At 37.9% G+C, this 18,132-nt stretch overlaps 1 protein-coding gene across 1 annotated transcript in view; it reads right to left on the bottom strand.

The window, feature by feature from the left end:
- Nucleotides 1–11,776, bottom strand: part of Rhobtb3 (Rho related BTB domain containing 3) — a 57,290-nt gene extending 45,514 nt beyond the window's left edge. Inside the window, exons 1-3 of the mRNA XM_026385883.2 lie at nt 11,619–11,776; nt 11,212–11,437; nt 6,732–6,918 (exon numbers count right to left, since the gene is read on the bottom strand). Of these exons, the coding sequence (XP_026241668.2) occupies nt 6,732–6,918; nt 11,212–11,437; nt 11,619–11,620 (415 nt within the window). The 5' untranslated portion in view covers nt 11,621–11,776. The remainder of the gene's footprint in view (nt 1–6,731; nt 6,919–11,211; nt 11,438–11,618) is intronic.
- Nucleotides 11,777–18,132: the final 6,356 nt, after the last annotated feature.

Raw genomic sequence — 18,132 nt, 5'->3', positions numbered from 1 at the left:
AGGTTTAATATTTAGTAAAAGCCAAAATGTATTCAGAGCCAAATATCATGAAGACATCCACATAGTCAAGCTTGTCAAATACATATGTAACAAAAGAAAGACTGGTTATATTTACAGAACAAGTTCTTTAAGAGTTTCCAAGAAAATTAACAGGAGAGTACCCAGCAGTTGCATATACTGAAAGAGATGGGTAAGGGGATGGCAATAAAGGTCCCTGAGCTGAAGAGCCATATTAGCCCTGCAGTTATTTTGTAATCACATCTTATACGGTAAATTAGCTCTATCTTGTTAGTGAAATTGATTTTTTTTCACTTAGATTATTCATGAAGCCATCCATTCACTCACTGAACAAATGTTTATTGCATACCTACCACACATCAAGTGTTACTGATAAAAAGATAGGAAGATAAAAGCATAGTCAACTGAACCAAGATAGACATGCCTGCAAACAAATACAACATTAATAAGTACTAAAATGAAGGCATACAAAGTTACCATGGGAACAGAACCGAGGAAATTAACTGCCTGGGGAGACTGTGGAAGGCTTCACAGAAAGATAATGATTGAAAGGATGAGTATGAAATTGCAAAGCAGATATGAGAGGTCTGTGTGAAGGGGCACTCCAGTCACAGGGTACAGCATATGTAGAGGTCTGCATGTGGGAAAAGGAAAACGTATTCATTTCCAGGTTCAAGATAACAAGCTAAGCCCACATTGTGATCTCTCCTCCTGCCAAACTATGAAAATATTAAATAAAGCGGGTGGGGGTGGGGAAGCAAAGAGAAATGAAGAAAGGAGAAAAGAAAGAGGGAGGGAGGGACATATGGAGAGAATATTTGAATATATAGCAACTAAAAAATTAGAGGGGAAATATCAGCTCAAAACACTAGGAGTCCCTTCAAGAATGAAGGCAGATGGCACAGGAATGAAGCAGAGTGCATTGTGGGGGTCCTAGATGCTGCAACAAGCTGGAATGCTCACTGCTAACAATGGGGGAGGCAAGAACCAGAAGGCCCAAAGGCAACTCACTGGAAACTAGCGAAGTACGCCAAGAGAAGCAAATAGGCCTAATGATTCTTGACCTACTCACTTCTGTCCCAATCCCCAGACAGCTATTGAGGAGGAAAAAAGGAAGGCATCAATCCAATAGGGAAAGTACATTTCAAAAGTAGGAAAGTAAAGAATTAATTTTTGAGAAACATCCACATCATGAAACAAAATCTCAGCAGATGGAAAGACTTAGGGTGCATATTCAAAACTAGACAATATTCTAATCAAAACAGAACTACTAAGTCTAATTAATTATTCTAAGATTTTAAAATAAACTTTTGCAACCTTAAGACAGGAACAAGAAATTATGAAAGACCCAATTAGAGATCTTGGGAATGAAAGTTGTTGAAATTAAGAATTTAATCAAGCAGAATAGCAAAACAGACCCAGGAGACTAATGCATGAGCTGGGAGGGGGTGGGGGAAGGGCCAAGAAAAAATGCAACACAAAAAAATAAAGGGATCAGAAAGATAACAGCAGCCAAGACACAGAAGCATCACCAACAGCCTGAGAAGGCTCCTGAAAGAAACAGAATAAAGATCATGAGACCCAGTGATACCCAAAGAAATGAGAAAGTCAATACTTTCCCAGACCTGAAGAAATGCATTAAGTTCTTCAGGCAGTTCAGGGGGAATGGCACATAAGACAAAGGGGATTGTTCCTAATGGTTCTAGAAGTAGTTGGAGGTTTGATCATGAACAATCTTGTATCTCAGGTAAGATTTTACAATAGAAAGTCATCAACGTGAGATACAAAATACTGGACAGAAATAAGGGTTATCAATGGGAACCTGGGATTTAAAAATATAAGTATGAAAACTAACAATAAATATTGGCAAGGATGTGGGGATAAAGATGCATACACCATACATTGCTGGTGGGACTGCAAATTGGTGCAACTACTATGGAAAGCAGTATGGAGATACCATTTATCCCACTCCTTGGCATATACGCAAAAGACTTAAAATCAGCATACTATAGTGACACAGCCACATTAATGTTTATAGCAGCTCAATTCACAATAGCTAAGCTATGGAATCAATCTCCATGCCCTTCAACAGATGAATGGATAAAGAAAATGTGGTACACATACATAATGAAATATTACTCAGCTATGAGAAGAATGAATTATGGCATTTGCCAGTAAATGGATGCAACTGAAAACTATCATGCTGAGTGAAATAAACCAATCCCCAAAAACCAAAGGCTGAATGTTCTCTCGGTTATGCAGAGTCTGAATCATAGTAGCACAATGGGGGGCGGTGCCACAGAATTGGACAGGGTGGAGTAGGGGAAGCGGGGTTGATGGGAATGGGAAAGACAGAAGAATGAATACGACATAACTTTCCCATGTTCATATGTGAATATGAATACACAACCAGTGTTAACTCCACATCATGTACAACCACAAAAATGAAAAGTTATACTCCATGTATATATGATATGTAAAAATACATTCTACTGTGACGTATAACTGAAAAGAACAAACAAAAAAATATGCTTGAATATATATATTATTATATATATTGATATTATTGATATTATTATTATATATAATATCAATCCCTGGCTCTGACCAATGTGCAAGGATTAGAAGCAAAGACACTGAAGTCATGGGTACCCTAGAGCCTGAATTGTGGTTTCTAAATATCATTACCTACCAAGAGGATGCAGAGCTCCTTGAGAACACCTATTTCCAGGGCAGGGACAGCAAAAGTCTAAGGGAATAAAGAAGTGATTCAAAACTGATGAGAGATAGCCTGAAAACCCCCTCTAGACAAACATAGGGTAAAGTAAAAATCAGAAGGAATAATCAGAACAACAGACTATAAAATGATGAATTGAAAGAACAAATTCATGAATCATAATGATTCCAAAAGAAAGGTATAGGAGCAGAGAGAATAGAAAGCTCTATTTACAAAAGAATACCAATAAATAAATGTAGAATGTACCATAGAAAATTATAATTTCTAAGCACATGTATGACAACTGAAAGAATAAGGCAAAAATGCTGATCCAGCCCAAATTCTTTAATAACATCAATGTCATGAAAGACATCCCCCCTCAAAACAAACAAAAAGACAAACAAAAATACTATATATATACCCCAAATTATGGGGAACCATCTGAATTAAAAGAGACCAGAGAGATAAGACCAATAAACGCAATGCATAATTTATACTCTGGATTGGAAAAAAAAACCACACACACACACACACACACACACACACACACACACACAAACTATAAAGCACATTACTGGAATAACTGAAAAAATGTAAATACAAATTATATTTTAAATAACAGCATAATAGATAACAGCATGTTAAACTTCTTGCATGGTGATTACATTATGGCTAATAGGAGAAGGGCCTTGTTCTTGGATGATAAATGCTGAAGTAATTAGGAGTGAAGAAATCACATGTTTACAATTCAGTCTCAAATGGCTCAGAAAAAAATGTGTGCATGTGCATGTGTGTTTATAAATTCTGGGGTTCAGTGTCCTAGTCCTGTCAACCTTCTTAGGTTTGAAATTTTACAAAATACAAGTTAATGAAGAAGGAAGTTCCTAAACAATTCAAAGCACTGAATGTCATGATCTGACTTGTATTCTAGCATAATTATTCTGAAAGAATTATTTCAGAGGCAATCCAAGAATAGGAGGTCAGAGGCCAATTTATCATGAGACTGATAAAGCTTCAACAGAAAGCCTTCTTTTTGTGCTTCCTTTCCAAAGCCTTGGGAGGAACCTGAATAACATATTCTTTCACATGTTGGGTCATATGCTTTTGTCAAATTTGAAAAATAAGATATTTTAACTATGTTTGGCTAAGACCACTGTCTTTTTCTATTCTAATTCAACTTATCTTGTATGAGGCAGTTCTGAAGTAATCATAGGCATTTTGGGGATGCTACTAAGGGGAAATTTAGCCTTAGGTTCAGTGTGCTTTTACTTTTGGTTATCCCACTCCTTGGCATATACCCCCAAAGACTTAAAATTGGCATACTATAGTGACACAGCCACATTAATGTTTATAGCAGCTCAATTCACAATAGCTAAACTATGGAACCAACCTAGATGCCCTTCAACAGATGAATGGATAAAGAAAATGTGGTACATACACACAATGGAATATTACTCAGCCATGAGAAGAATGAAATTATGGCATTTGCCAGTAAATGGATGGAACTAGAAACTATCATGCTGAGTGAAATAAACTTCCTCAACACTGGGAATAAGCCCAGGGGTACTCTACCACTGAGTTACACCCCCAGCCCTTTTTCCTTTTTTTCAGACAGGGTTTTTCTAAGTGCCCAGGTGGCCTTGAACTTGTGATCCTGCTCTCTCCTAAGTAGCTGGGATTACAGGTGTGCATTATACTTTACTATTCCATAACTGTCCTAGAATAGGAATGACTTTGAGGAATGCTTCTGACACCCACAGTGCTAACTTATTTGGAATCAGATACTAGAATGCTGAACTGAAATATGTACACAATACAAACTGGTGCCTGGAGCCAGAAAGATGTACAGAGTGAAGAAACATGCTGTTAGAAAAACTGATAATCATTCTCCTCTCTCCAAAGAAAATATCTCAAAGTGATTCATATGAAGGGGTGATCAAAGACTTCACAGCCCAAAAATATGTAAGAAAATTTACAGAAGTGTTGGGCTGTTAAATAGAAATATTTCTAAATGTGGTACTTGACAGACCCTTTGAGATTTGTGAGTTGTCATTCTTTCTTTTCTTATTCATTGTGGGGTTCCCTACCCCAGTCACAAAATTATGTAAGTCTGAGGTCCTATAAAACCTGAACTATCCTTTTAGGAGATAAAGAAGTCCCTATGAAAGATAATTAAATAACAAGCATTTGAAATCCAGCAGAGATTAAAAAAAGAAAACAATAGGTTTATGTGTTGGAGTTATTTAAAATGTAAAATTAAAAAAAAAAAGCTTCTTAATCAACTGGTGTAGGGGACAGGACAGGAGAGAAAGGGGGATCTAGGATGATTCTGGTTTTGGTTGAATTAAAAGATTTTGCATCATTCACCAAGACAAGGAACTCAGCAGTAAGAGGATGCTATCTATGAAATATGGGTCAGGAGAAAGACTAGAGCAAGAGAAACAGACTAGACAATCACTGTACATAGAAAGGAAGCCAGGGCAACCGACTGGCTAGTTTATGTTCTTGGTTAAAGAGCAAGAGGTGAAGCCAAAGGATGGAAACCTGGGAAACAATTCTATGATGTGTTGCTGCTCGTGGAGAGGAGCTCAGGAGAATGCAAGGGGACCAGTAAAAAAAGACAGAGAATTAGAAGAAACAGAAAAGAAAGAGTAGCTTTATTAAGCAGAGGGATGTACAAATAAATTCAAAGACAGAATTGTTACTAACATATTAAATTTGGCAATAAAAACTGGCAACCCCAGTGAGAACTTGGTGTGACTATGGAAGTCAAAATGAGACTGTAGTAGTCTGAAGAATGAAAAGGAAGTGGACTCAGGAAGTGTGAATGGTTCTTTCAAGAACCATGGGGTAGGGAGGGGGGATTGGGAAGTAGGATGTGGGGTCAAGAGTGGGTCAAGCTTGCTTTATTTGTATTTACTAATGCTCAACACTTACCTACCCTATGACCCAGCAATCCTACTCCCAGGGAACAAACTAAGTATCATCCAAAGGAGAATGGATACATAAATTATGGCATATCCATACAATAGAATAATGTAAAGCAATAAAAACAGCAAACTATAGATAAGCACAACATACCCTATAATTTCATTTGTATAAAGTTCAAGAATAAGTAAAAACTAGTCTCTGTAGTTAGAAGTCAGAATAGCAGTTTCCTCTGAGGAAAGGTGTTATTATCTAGGAAAGAGGCCTGAGAGAACCTTCTAAAGTACTACAGGTGTTCTGCCCCCTGATCTGTGCAATGGTTGTGTAGACATACACACAGGTACGACTGCATTAAGCTACACTCTATGTACACTAATGAACTTTATATTATTTTCTTTGCTACACCTTAATTAAAAGGTTAAAAAATTTTAATAAATAAAAAGTAACAATTTAATAACAGCTTTACTGAGTAAATATTATAAAGAAGATATGTAAAATACCACCTAATCAAAGTGAATCTTGAGTTGGCCTTAAGAAAAATGACAATAATATACATAGCAGCAGTGACTACAACTGCCCCAACCAACCCAGTCCCTTAGCCACAGAGTAAACTGCCTTTCCTTAGGCAGCAGTGTCAGCGTTTTTAGCTCTCTCATTGTTATCCACCTAAAAATTCTGCTCCCACACTCACATTCAGGAGGGTAAGCCATTCTTTCCAATTGGGTAAATCATTAGACTGTCAAAAAAAAAAAAAAAGCTTTCTAGGGCTCAATTTCAGGTTAGTACCTTTCATATGTCAAAAGAACACAACCACTGAATCCTTTATTACTGGGAAGAGCAAGTTAAAAGACAGATTTGTACCCATCAGAATCACAGCAGAAGCTTTCAATCCTCTCCTTTGATGTGTTCTTATCATCAGATGATGAAGAGATAACAACTGGCATTTGAACCCATAGTCATTTGGGTAAAAATAAAAAAAAAAACTATACTAATCATTAGTAAACTTAACTCTATTCAAACTTAATGTGGTACCTGCAAGCTAATTATAAAAAGAAAATTAAATACTTACCATTTTGTCTGGTACCAACAGCAGCAATGATTACTGGAACTGAATTTAATGCTCTTTTTATCACTGGAATATAATTGTCCTTTACTTCATGGAATGAAAACTTGTCATTAACGTTGTATTTGATCACAATGATGTCAGCACTCCCAATTAGGTTTCGAGAAGTGTACCAATCACTGTCAAAAATGTCCTAAACCAAAATGTAGACAGTAAACTTCAGTCTACTTATCTTCAAATCCATCATGAAATTAAATGTAACATATTAGTCTAAATTTATTTGCTATACTTTAATTTTTGGAATTTACATAAATTTATTTTTAAACACATAGCTATATAAAATTTAAAATGTTTAATTTTTTAAAAAAGTTTTCTTTGTTTAGCCTAGAATATCTAGATGATAACTAAGAGTTTGATGAAAGAAGCAACCCCTTTCAGTATCTATGCTTTAAGAATAAGCACTTCTAAAAATAATACTGTTTCTAATCACCTAACATTCTGGAATGTTACATTTTTATTATAAATGAAAAAGCAACAACAGTGTGAGTAATGATGCTTCAAAGGATTTTCTGTGACCCAGTTTGTTTTGCTTGTATAAATTAAAAATTCAAAATAAGTCTTTCTAGTTCTGAAATTCTTACTTTTTGTATGCTAATGAATAATATTTAAGTTTAGAATTGAGACCATAAATAATTTATTATGGACCCTACACCTTAAAATTTAGTGCTCTGATATGTTAAAAACAATTTTTCGAAGTTTTTATACAAACAATAGTATGTGGAAAATATCTTTATGGATCTTAATTCTACTGCCAAATATATACCAATAACTTTCTTCTCATATTCTAATTAACCATTAATCATAATTCATCCTTACATTTGGCCTTTGGTATAGTTTTCTGGGATATAATACAGTCAGTCTAAGGAAATAAGACAGCTGGTTGACCAACTGTTTGGCTATGAAAGTTTGCAGTATGAGTTTGAAATATGAGTTCAAAATAGGGTTAACAGTATTTGAATCAATCAATTAAGATCTATGTGACAGAACTTTTATTCTGTGATAGAAAAATTTTGGAGTGTTACACAGAGTTGCCCTTGTGCAGAGAGAGCTGACCAGTGGCCCCCCTTACCTATACCCTGCCAACTGACCCATCTCTCAAGAGGGCACTCCAAGTAATGAGAACTGCAGAATATCTAGACATGAATACCCCATTGAAAGTGGAATAGAGCCAGCATTTTTGATGGAAGTTTAAATGAATCAAAAGACAAAGAAAGAAAAAAGCAAAGAAGAAAGACAATCAATACCAAAGACAAAGGAATGAACTTGGTAGAGAGTATAATGGGGTGAGTTGTGGGGAGTGATGTGGGACACAGCCCAAGAAAATGTGAACACTTCCCAGCAGAACACTTCACTAATTTCCAAATCCCAAACCACAAACCCCATACAATTCCAACTATATCTGTTAAACAGTATTCAAGTTCAAAGTACACGAGTATACCAGAGTATGTAAGAATAACAAAAAAGGGTAAATTCATATAAATAGGATTCATAACTAAATATAAGTGGAACCAATATTAAGCATTCATCTAACTCAGAGAATCTGGGGGGGTGGGGGCGGAAGCATCTGCTTTCAACATTACAAATAGGTCAAAATTCCAGAGCTACTAGAGAGGTATACAGGAAAAGGAGACATTTAAGGAAAATGTCATGGGAAAAAAAAAAAAATGGGTTTGGGCATCATTAACTCTGTAGTATTGTTTATAAAGACCACAATACTTTCATTTGTTAATAGAAATCAGAACTTCAGATCCTGCACAAGAAAACTGTGAATGTATTAGCTCATTGCTTTTTATAAAATTTTTTTGGTAAACAGGAAAAGATGTAGAATTGTGAAATGAAGTAATAACATAACTGCACAAAAAAAGGGAGTGGATGAGAGAAATACTAAATAATGAGCTGTTATTTGAAACACATTTATTTAAAAAGTGCCAAGTACATATGGCCAAGGAGACAGAACAAGGCTAAGGATTTACAGAAAGTAACTAGGGAATAGAAGCACAACCATCTGATCCCAACTCCAAGGAGCAACAACACATTTCTTCTCAAGCTATGTCAAAGAGAAAACACTCCACTGGTTTCTAGAATTATGAAGGAAATAAAGACTCTTCCATCTCTTGTAAATCAATTCCAGGATTTCCTCTAGGGGATCATGCAAGTCTTGGAACCACATTCAGAGAATGGAACTCATCTTTTAAAAAAAATAATAATTTTTTTAAAAAAATCTGAATTTCTATAATGAAACAAAAAATTTATTCTACTTGATTGTGGTAGTAGATAATATATTGTGTGATAACTAATATCACTGTTCCAATCTGGTGTATTGGTTTAAATCTTGAAGGACATGAGGAAACTTTACCTTTGCTTAGCATAAGTGATACATGACTATACTAGAGTTACAATAAACATTTTATTATTATAGCAGATACCACTTATGGAGCACAGTCTCTACACTTAGAACTTTACATTTACTATCTCATTTACTCCTTAGCATAGCTGTAGGAGGCAGAGATTATTATGATTAGTCTATAGTCAGGTAAGACTGAGAAAAGGTAAATGATTTACCAAAGACAGAAAGGCACTAAGGGGCAATGTGGGGTTCTGAAGTCAGTTCCTCTTGATATCAAAACTTGTGTTCTATCTGCTCTGCTACATTTAACATTCTGATTCAGTACATATGTCAATAACACCTGATTAATACCTTTAACATCTCTGATGGGCTTTACTTAATACGTAGAGAAGAAAAGCACCTTAGAATGAGAAACTCTGCAAATGTAATCTACTATGTTTGAAGATCCACTATAACCTAGAAAATTACACCTAGTTACAAACTTGGTTCCACCAGACTCTTAACTAAATGAAGTGATTAGCATAATAAACCATAATAATCAGTATATGACAAGAATCCAGACTACAGAGGCTTACTTTATCCATTTGGAAGATTTCATCCTACTACACACAATACATGGGATCACAAGCATTGTTTACTAAATTAACAACATAAACAGGAAAGGGTTAACGGCTCAAATTAAAAACAGAAAAAGTAATACTAACATCCTAATTCTGCTTATTTTGTTTTATGTACATTTATTTGTTCACTAAACATTTGTTCAACTGCACATTGATCCAATAAGTCTTAGAGGCTATAAGATCTTTCATAATAAAAGGCCAAAAGTAAAAGACATGCTTCATTTGCTTGCAAAGACTCCATTCTTCTTACGAACAGCAGCATCACTGTCAAAGCTAGGGGCTTACTAGCATCCCACATTTAAATAAATTTATTTAAATAAATAAATTTATTTCAGCACACTAACAAAACTTTCCTTTATCTGAATATTTATATGAGCAAGCAGTCTTTTCTTTCCATAATATGGAAATTTGCATAAGAATTTTTCTAAGTTCATTCTATACATTTCTTTAAAGGTATGCTAGTATAGTTTCATTAAAATTGCTGTTTAACTGTAAAATCTCACAGAGTAGTTTATATTCTGTGACACTAAAATTTATATATATATATATATATATGTGTGTGTGTGTGTGTGTATGTATATATTCTTAGACACTGAAGTTTCTTCTGCATAAAAGTTTTTTCTGTACTCTTTAGCTGAAAAATATTTAACAATATTAGTAAAAAAATCAGACATTCTTGAATAAAACTAAATGAAAACATTTAAATATAATGTTATAGTGTACTGAAAATATTTATGTGTGTCAAGAAGTAGATTCCTTTGTCCTTTATGATACATACAAGAATCAGGCTGAATTTTATCTATTTCACTACAACTTCATTTAATTATCACAATCATAAAGATTTTTTTAAACTTCAAACATCATTAGTTACATTATTTCTACTTATGAGTCATTAAAATCAAAGAACTGCATAGAAAAAGTATTTGTATTATTAAAATTTTTAAAAACTTTCAGAGGTTATCAGTGCTATAAATGAGTCTTTAAAATTAATTCTCAGTCCCTGTCTTTCCCCACCTTTACATACTATTTTTGAACTGTCTAGTGAAAAGTATTTTTGCCTACACTGAGCTATAAGAGGGCTGTATTTATAGAACACTAGTATTACCCTATCCTCAACAGGGTAGGCATGAAAAAACATTGCTCTTTGCTAGTGGAACCTGGTGACCCTGTCCTTTGGGGCTGGCACATTCAACTGTCAGTTGTCTACCAAGGAACATCCCACAGTCGTGAAGTGTACGACTGACTAAGTGCTCCACGCTCCACTTGGGCTTTTTACCTTATAGCCAAGTTCTTTGACTGGGCTGCCCCGTGCCCCACTAAACAAAGACTACATATGTCCCCCCAAATGTTTTAAAACTCTACCCAAACACTCCGCGTTCGTGGAACTGGGAAAAGTAGGGAGAAGAAAATTTTTTAAAAGCTCCTTCAGCCTCAGCACGGAGCAGCTGGTGTCCCTTACCCACACGGGACAGTCGTGAACCACGAGCTTGACGTTCCCAAACGCACTGGCCTGATACTCGGTGAACACTGGACGCGCGACCGTGCTGGTCGCGTTCAGCAACAAGCTGCTTTCGTCCCCTGAGACCAGAGGGCTTCTCCCCAGGTAAGTGCGGATGAGCCCCGACGGCCGATTGTCCTGGTGGAACGCGTCGCCTTCGTTCCCCAGCGCCACGATGTGAATAGACCTGCACCGACAGAGAGGGGGACGAGGGGAGAAAAGCAGCACGGTCAGCGCGCCTGTCCCTTTCATCCGAACAGGAAGTGGCGGGGGCAGCGCGCAGCGAGGGTGGGCGCGAGCCCCAAGCCCCAGGGCGCACCGCACGCGTTCCGGCTACAGACAATGGCAGGACTTCGACGCGTACGTACATGATCTCAAATTCAAGGGCAGGGCGGCGATACGGAGAAAACCAGCTCCTCACGGCCTCTCGGGGCCAGTCGGTGGCGTGTTTACCCGCAAGCCGCTCATCCCCAGCCGCGACCCCCTCTCGCGCCTCCACCACTGCGCGGCCGACGCAGAGCGGGGCCGCGTGAGCCACTCAGCCAGCTAGCGAGCGAGCCGGGGGCCCCAGGGCTGGGGGCGTGTGAGCGCAGCCGAGTGCACGGTGCCAGTCAGGAAGTGCTGGGGAACATCGCCGGCGGCCGCCGCCGCAGTGAGTCGCCGAGCGCGGGGCAGGTCTGCAGCCCCGAGAGGATTCAGCTGACCGCAGCCCGTGCTCCGCCGCGCCTCCCTGGCGGGGCAGCTGTCGCCTCCTACTGCTGCTGCTGCTGCTGCTCCTCCTCCTCCTGGCAAAGAGGGGGTAGGAAAAAAAAAAAAAAAGGGCCTCCGCCCCCTCGGCCGGCTGGGCCCAGCACGTGCCGGCCGTGGGAGTCCGGTGGACGTGGGGGACGCGCTGCCCGCTGAGGCCTTGGACCCGGGCGGTGGCGGCCGGATACAAAGGAGCGGCCCGCGCGGGGCGCCGTGGAATATAAATTAATAAATACAACGCCTGAGTCGGAGAGCTCCCGGCCGCCAATCCGCCAGCAGCAAGTTTGCTCAACTCGAAAGGCTGTAACCAGAGCCAGGAAAGGGGGTGGGGCGAGGAGGCCCCCTCTCACTCCGGACTGGGAAAAAAAAAAAAAAGAGGTTAGCGAAACTAGGGACTCCAGCCAGTTTGCCGTTCCAGCAATCCCGCCCCCCCACGCTTTGGCCTTGGCGGAAAGTGTTTTACCACGTCTGCCGCTTTGTCATTTGTCAACATGCGCTACAGCTGTTTTCTAAAATCATACTTGTGGGAACAAAAATAAAGGCAACATTCATGCTGCTGCTGCGAAAAAGGGTTCTTTGTTCACACACCAATTAATTTGCAAATGTTGCTTTGGGGGATTATTTACTATTTCAAGCTATATTTGACATACTTTTGCCAACATGCAGATTTTAAATACTGGGATTTTTAGTGTAATATTTTTTGAAGGAAGTTTGTTAATTTACTTGGAGATTTTTCAGTACACACTATGGCTACATATTTAATAATAGTTCACAAACCAACTGAAAAAATAAGCATCGCGTTAATGCAAGGATACTTTAGATTCTTTCACGATGACACACTGTACTAAAGATGGTGCCTGTCCAGTCCCTAAAGGGCTTCAAACTTCTTCGGTGCAAATGAACACAAGGACTACTGCTAATACCAAGGGGACAGGGGTTACTCTGCAGCTTCTCCATAAATACTAAAATTCGCACAAATACTCTTGTGCTAAAAGAGTTCATTGATCCTTTTATTTATATTTATTTTGCCCTACTTTAAAACTGGGCTGTTTCTTTTCTCACCGGAGCAATGTTTTGAGTGTATGACGAATAAAAAGAAAAGGTCGGGGAGGCCTTTGGAATGTCAACAGATTTTTATTATGGGCCCTTATTTCAGTTGAAAATAGTTTAATAGTTTCTTCTTACCGCTAAGTGGTCAAAGAGATTTTTTTAAATTAATTTCCCTTTGCACCTAAGTATAATTTCTTTTAATCTCTAGAACCTTAATCATCTTAAAAAGTTCAAGCATATACTGTCATCTTTTCTCTCCAGTAAATAAAAAATGTTTTCATCAATCCCCTCCAGTTACCTACAAGGCAAACAAAAAGACAATAGAATGGCCAGAGGATGTGGCCTATGTCTGTAATCCCGGTGACTCAAGGCTGAGGCAGGAGGATCACAAATTCAAGGCCAGCAAGACCCGGTCTCAGAGCACCACCAAGTCCAATCCCCAGTACTGTTAAGGCTGTTTACCGGTGAGGAGTCCTTGCTTCCCCGATGCTGAAGTATAACACCAGAGAAGCATGCAGAGGCAAGTTTAGAGTGGAAAGTGAAAGCTTTATTAAAGGACCCCAGAAAAGACTTCTCTGACCCAAGAGGTGGAATCCATGGAAGAGGGAGCTTTTCCCTTTTTTTTTTTTTTTAATATTTATTTTTTAGTTTTCGGTGGACACAACATCTTTATTTTATTTTTATGTGGTGCTGAGGATCAAACCCAGCGCTCTACGCATGCCAGGCGAGCACGCTACCCCTTGAGCCACATCCCCAGCCCCAGGTCTTCCCTTTTTGTATAGCTAAGGTTTACTTTCAGATTTCTTCCATTCCTGTCGCTTGCATTTTTGTCCTTTGTTCTGTTTTCTTGCAGTGATGGAATGTAGGTGGGGAAGGTCCAAAGGGTGGGAGACAGGTGGGCCAGAAGGACTTCTGATTAGCATCTCTGGGTTTGCTGGGAGCTGCTTCATTAACATTTCCTTGGGAAGGGCTCTGGGCCTTGGGGACATTTTCAATTCCCCTTTTCCTGGACTCCATTCTCAATATAGCCTTCATTACTCGATATTAGATCCGATTTACCTAACTACACTATCTATCTTTAAATCTGTCTTCAGTACCACAAAGGAAAAAAAAAAAAAACAGAATGTGTAAATGGATAAGGAAAACAAGTATATAAATTAAATAAATAAATATATTAAATTTATAAATTTCTCCTTCCTTCTTTTTTTTTTTTTTTTTTTTTTTAAGACACATTCTCACTTTGTTATCCAAGCTACTCTCAGACTCCTGGACTTAAGCAATCCTCTCTCCATGATAGCTGGGTCTACAAGTGCTGGCCAATTCATTGGCCTGGCTCAATGAATTGTTAATGAGCCTTTAAAAGTGAAGGCAATACTATCATACCCTACAACATGGATAAATCTTGAAAACATTGTGCTAAGTGAAATAAGCAGTCATAAAAAGACAAATGCTGAATCATTCCACTTACATTGAGTATTTAAAGTAGTATTTAAAGTAGTCAAGCTCTCAGAAACAGAAAGTAGAACAGTGTTTACCAGGGCTGGGGGAGGGGCAAAAAGGGAGTTGTTCAGTGGGTGGAGATTTCCTTTTTTTTTTAAGGTTTTTATTTATTTTTTATCATAATTTATTATATATAACAGAAGAATGATTTGCAATTCATATTACACATATAGAGCACAATTTATCATATCTCTGGTTGTATACGAAATATATTCCCACCATTTATGTCTTCATATATTTACTTAGGGTAATGATATCCATTTCATTCCACCACCTTTTTTTTTACCCCAATGCCCCTCCCTTCCCCTCCCACCTCTTTGCCCTATCTAGAGTTCATCTAATCCTCCCATGCTCCCCCTCCCAACCCCACCGTGAATCACGGAGTTTCCCTTTCACAAAATGAAAAGTTATAGAAATCAGTTACACAACAAAGTGCATATTGTTAATATTATTATACCACTAAAACCTAGTTAAAATGGTAAATTTTGTGGGTTTTTTGTTGTTTGTTTTTGTTTTCTTTACCACAATGAAAAACCTATAAGAACAAACAAAAAAAGACACAGATGTGTGATAACTAGTAAGTGGCAGGAGGGAGAAAACATTAATTTTTCCTTCAGTTAGAGAGAGAGAGAGAGAGAGAATATATATATATATATATATATATATATATATAGAGAGAGAGAGAGAGAGAGAGAGAGAGAGAGAGAGAGAGACAGAGAGAGAGAGAGAGACAGAGACCGGGCCTCTTCTGGGTAGGTATAGAAGATACTAAGATATATCTCAGTCTTTGCCCTTAAGAAGCTAAGTCTATTAATGGTCACTAGATCATGAATATTAAGATACTCAATCCTTTGGAAAATATGCTGTTTCCCTTAATAATTATGTTACAGGCTAATGCATTCAGTAATAGGGTATGTAGGAAGTACAAGAATAAATTTCAGTTACTGTAAAGAGATCTGTGCTGTTTGTGTCATCAGAGAGAAGTTCATAGGGGAAGTAAACATTGTCTAGGGTCTTAAAAGATGAGGAAGAGTTTCTAGATTTGGAAGAGAAAGAGGTTGGAAGAGAAGGAATATTAAAAAGAACTGGACAGCTGGGTACAGGGCTCATGCCTATAATCCCAACTACTTGAGAGGCAAAGACAGGAGGATCCCAAATTCAAAGTCAGTCTCAAAATGAAATAAAAAGGGCTGCCAGTGTATCTCAGCAGTAAAGCACTTGCATAGCATGTGGGAGTCCCTGAGTTCAATACCCAGTACCACAAAAAGAAAAAAGACAAAAAAAGAAAAAAGAACTGGAGAGATATCTCATGCCAAATGCCAATCACATGCAAAGGTATTGGGTCTTACATGATCACAGTTTATTCACAGAACAACAAGAAGTGAAATTAGTGCTTGCATGCACAGTTCTATTTTAAGGCAAGTAGAAAAAAGAGTATCGGAGTCTTCCCAGGGTGTTTTCAAAGTCAAACCCCTTGATGCTCAAGTTATAGTTTGGGAATCCCTGATCTAGATTCTCTCCCCTCCCGTATACATAACAAACCCTGGCTAGTTGCTCACCAAATCCATTTTCTCTTCCAAAATAGCTAACCTACATTTCCTAAACTTTTGGAATCATGGTAAGTTCTCACTAATTGGATGTGATCCTACTACACAATTAAGAGAAGGCATTTCTTCTCTACTTTCTTATGTCCTTCTATCTCCCAACCAAATGGAGCTAGGTCAGCCTTGAATCATATTGGAGGACACTGGCACTGCAGTGTGGAACCAGTCCCTGAATGGCTTGTTACAGCAGAGCCTCCTCACAGCATGCGTTGCACTGTGACATTAGTAAGATTTAGATCTTTGTTGAGTTCTGTCAGACATTTTCAGGTCCATTTTTATAGGAGCTTGTATTACTCGTCAGCTGATTGCATAGCACAGATGGTCCATTTCCTGAGTCTTAAAGATACTTTTCATAATTATCTTGAGATCACTTTTTAAGAGTTATTTTCCTTTTATTTTAAATTTTGTTTGATTTATATTTTTGTAGTTTCCCTTATTAGCAGCATTTTTTAAATTATTATTTTTATTGAAACAAATTGTAACGAATTAGATTATCATGTCTTCAACCTCAAGGCCACTGGGGAACACACAGAAAAGGATTCTAGACCAAACAAGTTTCTCCTATTTTAGATGCTAAAATACCTCCACCATTTCACATTCACTCTGTTAGACCTCTTTATCCCAGAATAGATGCAGTGAATAGTATAGTACATATGAGGTAACTAGTGAGTTATTACTGGTCCCCAGATTTTGAACATGAACATATCAGCCTTTGAAAGCATAACTGGTTCCTTAATGACTAGAGGAAACAAGTGTTGGTGAGGGCAGCCCTAGAGAGGTAGACTTGGCACAATTTTTTTCTGTTTTTCAAGGAAACTAGGTTTTCACAGAGTAATCTTCAAGTCTTCCCTGAGAAGGGGGCAGAAAAAGGTAAATAAGCAGAGGTCTGAACTCTTCTGCCCTATCACATTAAAGTTGACAAGAGCAGTTTTATTGTCATTGTTTCCTTTAAAGATTACAGTTTCATGTTCATTTTTATTCAAAGAAGGGGTTTCTCGGGTTTAAAACAAACAAAATTTTATGACTGAGCAAGTGACTTTGAAGTGGGGTACAGAAGATGCCCACTGAAATTCCAAAATAAATATTCAATTTCTATTCACAAATACTTATTTTTTTTTCCAAAAAGAAAGTTTACTAATGTTTAATGTAGAATTGTCACTGACACCCTTCACTTAATTAGGACAAACTGCACAGTAGCAAGGGGGAGGTGGGCAGGGAGCAGACAGGGAGGGTGCTGTTCTGTGTGATCTTTCAGCGTATTGTCATATGTTGCAGTTTCTGTGTCTAGCTAAGGGGATTATGGATTATAAGTAAGCTCTGCAACATAGACCAATAGAAATAGTATTAAAAAAGGAAGAACAACAGCTAACCTGGCTGACTCCTGTCACTTCAGGAGCCACATTAAGGTCAAAACCAAATAGCTTTTAGAGCTGAGAAACTGACCATAATAATTGATATTAATGAACACTGTTTTTTTTTTCCATATCTTTATGGGTACATTATAATTTACTGCATTATAATGGTGGAAGTTGTTGTTACGTATCTGTGCATGCACACGATATGACAATATAATTCAGCCAATATCACTCCCCCATATTTCCCCATTTTCTCCCCTTTTCCCTCTCCCTGGTCTGTTTCCTCCACTCTACTGATCTCCCTTTGATTAAGAACACTGTTTAAAGTGTGAATTCACATCTACTTTTGGGAACATTGACTTCTCCCCAAGTACATATTGTAGTTAATAGGTAATGATCTTCTGAAACAATCACAATTGGCTACCCTTTAAAACCTAAACATCCACATATGAGGTGAAACTCAAGAATGCTCCCAGCATGCCTAAGTATTGTACTAGCCAAATCAATACTTTTAAGAAAAATCACCAATACTAAATGCTGAAAAGCTTCTGAGTTTTCTTAAAAATGAAAGTCAAAAAGCAACAAACCATTGGGAAAGTAGCTGTCTTCATGCCAAGTTAAAATGT

This window comes from Urocitellus parryii, chromosome 1 (assembly GCF_045843805.1).
Source record: "Urocitellus parryii isolate mUroPar1 chromosome 1, mUroPar1.hap1, whole genome shotgun sequence".
Classification (NCBI taxonomy): Eukaryota; Metazoa; Chordata; class Mammalia; order Rodentia; family Sciuridae; genus Urocitellus; species Urocitellus parryii.
Note: the sequence above shows the minus strand (reverse complement) of the source record. Positions and strands in the feature narration are given on the sequence as shown.